Source organism: Eimeria acervulina, genomic scaffold, assembly GCF_000499425.1.
Source record: "Eimeria acervulina Houghton genomic scaffold, Eah_scaff267, whole genome shotgun sequence".
NCBI lineage: Eukaryota > Apicomplexa > Conoidasida > Eucoccidiorida > Eimeriidae > Eimeria > Eimeria acervulina.
In genome coordinates, this window is record NW_013549949.1 from 10,001 (window position 1) to 15,096 (window position 5,096).

Below are 5,096 nucleotides of genomic sequence, written 5' to 3' on the forward strand. Positions count from 1 at the left end.
TTAGGGTTTAGGGTTTAGGGTTTGGAGTGCATGCACAGAGGCAGTGTGAGGCCCCAGCGGAAGCAGTAATGTAGCTGCTCCTCCTTCTTTATTAAATAAAGAAGTAAAATAAAAGGGTTTTTTCATAAAGATTTAGTATTCAAAATTAGGGTTTAGGGTTTAGGGTTTAGGGTTTGGTTGCGGGTGACCACTGGTTTGAGGTTGGCGTTGATTGACTCGAGATGTGCAAACCCTAAACCCTAAACACTAAACACTAAACCCTAATTCTCTTGTTGAGTGTTTGTGAGTTGTGTGTTCTTCTTCTTGAGCGTTTGTGGGGCCCTAGAGATTCTCAGCTGGGACTAGACCCTAAACCCTAAACCCTAAACCCTAAACCCTAAACCACAAGGCCGCGACCCTTCAAAGGGTTTAGAGTTCTACGCCCTCGATATACACCCCAGAAACCCTAAACCCTAGGATTGACAGCAAGCATGTTAGTGCCTAATAAACCCTTCGACTCCTTTCTACCCGCATGTTTGGAAGGTCCAGGGTTTAGGGTTTAGGGTTTAGGGTTTAGGGTTTTAGGGCCCTCCTGCTTATAAGGAGAGCTCTTTCTTGCTGCTTCTATACACCATGCAACTGCCTCTGTTAGGCTGAGTTTAGCTTTGCAGCAGCAGCAAATGCAGCAGCAGCAGCAAAAGCAGCAGCAGCAACAGCAGCAGCAGCAGCAGCCGCAGCAGCCGCAGCAGCAGCACGGCAGTTGCGTCGGTCTTGATATCTCTCAGTCTGGCGAGATGCACTCTCCGCTTGTTTTTTAGAAGGTAAACTCTAAATCCTAAACCCTAAACCCTAGGGTTCAGCAGTTTCCTGGACTCCTAGCTAGCTAGCTACCTAGCGTAGCTAGCTAGCTAGCTAGTAAGACAGTGGGCTGAGGGTTTACAAAGAAAGGAGCTCTAGAGATCGGAACCATGAGCTAGGGTTTAGTGTTTAGGGTTTAGGGTTTAGAGTCTGCCAGGACAACAGCAACAGCTGCGGTATGTCTCTCATATGGTGTAGCTTAGATCTTCTCTGCAGCAGCAGCAGCAGCAGCTGCTGCTGCTGCTGCTGCTGTTGGCGCCGTTGCTGCCCTTATTGCTGCGTGAGCTGCTGTTGTTTACTCGCTGCTTGTCCTGCTGCTGCTGCTGCTTCTGCTCATGTTGCTGCAGCTGCTACTCCTGCTGCTGCTACTACTTGCACTTCGTAGTATATGTGGGGTGTATGCTCAGCTTGTGAGGATTGAAGACGAGAGAAAAGGCGAGGGTTTAGGGTTTAGGGTTTTGCTGCTGCAGCAATAGAAGGGACCCAAAGGCGAAAGCAGGAGACACCTCACCGCCCGTCATGCCTCAAGCCTCAGCAGCAGCAGCAGCAGCTGCTGCTGCTGCTGCTGCTGCTGCAAAAGGAGTCAATGCAGCTGCACCAGGGAGGCCTGTAAGGCTCCCCTTGCCCCAAACCCTAAGCCCTAATCCCTCGGTTGCTAAACCCTAAACCCTAAACCCTAAACCCTGCTTTCTACTGCGTGTATGTGCGTGTTTCAGGGAGAGACCCTGCACCAAGTGCTGCTGCAGCTGTCTCCTCTGTCTCCTCCTCTGTCTCCTCTTGAGTCTCTGCTGGTGGAGACAGCTGCGGGGAACTGGGGGGCCCCCTTAGGGCCTCCTCGCTGCGAGCCAAGCACCCTATTGTCTCCTACAGGCACCAGCTACAGCCGCTGGTGCAGCAGCAGCTGCAGCAGCAGCAGCAGCAGCAGCAGCAGCAGCAGCAGCAGCAGCAGCAGCAGCAGCAGCAGCAGAAGCAGCCTCTTAGAGCCTCTGGGGGGCCCTGGGGGCCCCCCACAGGATATAGGAGCTTCAATCGAAGCTGCCTTCAGTAAAGACGCAGCTGTATGCGCATGGGGGGCCCCCAGAAGGTACTCACAGGTGCAGCAGATAGGGGCCCCCCCTGCTATTGTGAGGCAAACCTCTCGGCAGCACAAGAGCTCTGCTGCTGCTGCAATAGATAAGGGGAGGCGATGCAGCACAAGGAGACAGACACCAGTGGTGAAGGCCTTCCACCGCCTGCGGCGCAGCAGCAGCAGCAACAGCAGCAACAGCAGGAGCAGCAGGAGCAGCAAAAATGGGTTCCGCAGCCGGCACAGCAGCAGCAGCAGCGGTTGGGGCAGCAGCAGCAGCAGCAGCAGGAGAACAAGTCGCAGCAACAGCAGCAGCAACAGGTCCAACAGCAAGCAGCTAAGTAGGAGAAGCCAGCGCTGCAGCAGCGGCACTTGGAGCGACAGCAGCATGAGCAGTAGCAGCAGCAGCCACGGCAGCAGCAGCAGCAGCAGCAGCAATAGCGACAGCAACAAAAGCAGAAGCAGCGACGACAGAAGCAGCAGCAGCGACAGCAGCGACAGCAGCGACAGCAGCAGCAGCAGCAGCAGCAGCGGCAGCGAGGACCCCCACAGGGAAGCGCTCGCCTTACGAAGGAGACAGATGATGGAGAGCTATGCTGCCCTAGGGAGACAGCTGCTGAAGACGCACAAGCACAAAGCCAGTGGGGGGGTCTCCTCTAAGGGGCCCCGAAGGAAAGTGTCTCCTAAGGGGGCCCCCAGAGGGGAGGGGCCCCCACCTGATCGGCCTTCCTCTTCTGACGCTTCTCGCAAGGGGCCCCCCAAGGCAGCAAAGGGGGCCCCCAAGGAAATGACAATCAAGGGGCCCCCAGCCAAACCGTCTCCTCCTAAATTGTCTCCTGACAGAGTCACCCAGCAGCTGTCTCGCGAGGGGCCCCTCGATACAGAGGAAGCAACGGACCCTAAGGGGCCCCCCAAGGGGCCCCCTAAGGAGCTCCCCAAGGGGCCCCCTAAGGAGCTCCCCAAGGGGCCCCCTAAGAAACTCCCCAAAGAGGGGGCCCCTACGGGGCCCCCTAAGGGGCCCCCGTCGAAGGGGGAGTCTACAGGGGGGCCCCCCACTGTAGGGGGTGAGAAGCAGGTGAAGGAGGAGACAAAAGGAGACAATAGGGCTGCTGAGGGGGTTAAGGGAGACGATGCAAGCAGCAAAGGGGGGGGAGGCCCTACGGAGGGCCCCTCCCAGGGGGCCCCCCCGAAGTTGTCTAAACTGCAGGGGGGCCCCCCTCCGAAGACACCCAAGGGGGCCCCTAGTAAACAAGAGGCACTGAAGAGGTCGCCTTCTTCAGCTCAGTCTGAGGAAAGTAAAGGGGTTGGGGGAGGGGCCCCCATAAAGGCCCCTGCCCAGACCTTTCCGGGGAAGGGGGGGCCCCCTGCTGCTGCTGCTGCTGCTGTGAAAGGCCCTAAACCGAAGCCTCCACCTCCTCCTAAGACTGCTGCTCAGGGCCCCCCTATTAAAGGGGCCCCCAAAGAAGATGGGGCCCCTCGACAGCAGCAGCAGCAGCAGGCGCAGAGCCTGCAGCAGCAGCAACAGCAACAGGGGCCCCCTGCTGCGCCTGACCGTCCTCTGCAGAAGAAGGGCCCCCCTCAACGTCAGGGGGGGCCCCCTTCTCCCCCTGTTGATTTGAGAGGCCCCACAACTGTCTCCTCCTCCTCAGTAGAGGAGACACTGTCTCCTTCACGGGAGGCACAAGGGAGGCCTGCTGAGGCATCTTCAAGCAGCACTTTTAAAGAAGGAGGGGCCCCCATCAAGGGGGGGGCCCCCGAGGGGGCCCCTCCCCTCTCTGACTTCATCGCTAAAAAGCTGTCTGCAGGCTATAAGGTTGTCTTAGGGAAGGGGCCCCCCAAGGGGCCCCCTAGTGAATCTCTTGTTTCGTGTAAAGTAGTCATGGTGGGTCAGGGGCCCCCCAAGGCTCCTGCTGCGCCTTCTGTCTCCTCTAATCAGGGGGCCCCTAAGGGCCCCCAAGCTGCTGCATCTGTCACATTGAGAGATGTATCTCTCCCCCCTGCCTCTGCTGCAGCGAAAGAGACAGCAGCAGCCCCTTCGGGTGTCTCCGCAGGTTCTAAGGGGGCCCCAAGCAAACCTACTTCGCAAGTTGGGGGGCCCCAGGAGGAGACCCCTGTACAGCAGAAGAAGGGGCCCCCCCATTCTGCAGCAAAGTGGGGGGCCCCCAAAGGCCCTCCAGCTGCTGCTGCAGGGCCCCCAGCTACAGTGGAGCCCTCAGAAGGAGACAAGAAGAGCAGCACCGGTGGTGTACACCCCCCTACATTGACGCCTATAGGCTCTGGGGGCCCCCAAGGGGGTTTAAAAGATGCTGCCAGCAGCATGAAAGCAAAGAAAGGAAAGGGGGCCCCTCTAACTGTCCTGGGGGCCCTTGCTGTTCTGCTAGGGAGACGCGCAAGGAGACGAAGAAGGCAGGCAGGAGGAGACAGTGTGTCTCCTCCTCCTGCTAATCCAAGTGTCTCCGTTGAAGTAGGGGGCCCCACGACGGGGGCCCCTCAGGGCCCCGCCTCTGTGGGGGCCCCTCAGGGCCCCTCTGAGGGGGCCCCACAGGGCCCCTCTGGGGGGAGAGGAGACGCATTTAAAGCTGTTAGTAGCCCTGCTTGGGAAGCACTCACAAGGGGATGGAGTCAGGAGGAGTGGGGAGCCTTTGCATTAGGAGAAGAGGAGACAACCGAAGAGGAGACACACAAAGACAAAGGAGACAAAGAAGGAGACAGTAAAGGAGGAGACAGAGGAAGAGATAAGGAGGAGACACACGAGGAGACAGCAGCAATGATGGTAGAGAGGGTCCTTCCTGTCTCTGTTTTTTATTATGCTGAAGGAGACTCCTCGCCTACGGTGTACGAGGAGCTTAGTGATGAGGAGACACTTAAAAAAGAAGCAGCAGAGGGTCTCCTAGGTATTTGCATTCGCAAGAAAAAATATATAAAAGGCAGCAGGGCCTCCTCTAAGCGCCAATCACTTGGTGAGGCCCCCAGCATCGAAGCAGCAGGGGCCTCAGGGGGGGCCCCCAGGGGGGCCCCCCATATACCCCGCAGGAGACTCACTTTCATGCAGGAGAGTATTGCTGAGCTTAAGAAGGCTCAGAGACAGCAGCAGCAAAGCGCGGTAGATGCTGTCTCCTCAGGGGCCCGAAGCAATGCGGAGGAGCCCCGCTATTCATTTCTTTTTAGTAATAAGAGTAAAAATGGGGCTTGA

At 57.7% G+C, this 5,096-nt stretch overlaps 1 protein-coding gene across 1 annotated transcript in view; it reads left to right on the plus strand.

Moving 5' to 3' along the window:
• Window positions 1-5,096, plus strand: part of EAH_00029630 (hypothetical protein, conserved) — a gene marked incomplete at both ends in the record, with an annotated part of 8,976 nt that extends 3,880 nt beyond the window's left edge. The window contains 4 exons of the mRNA XM_013396219.1: window positions 583-747; window positions 995-1,013; window positions 1,308-1,446; window positions 1,554-5,096. Coding sequence (XP_013251673.1) covers window positions 583-747; window positions 995-1,013; window positions 1,308-1,446; window positions 1,554-5,096 — 3,866 coding nt within the window. The remainder of the gene's footprint in view (window positions 1-582; window positions 748-994; window positions 1,014-1,307; window positions 1,447-1,553) is intronic.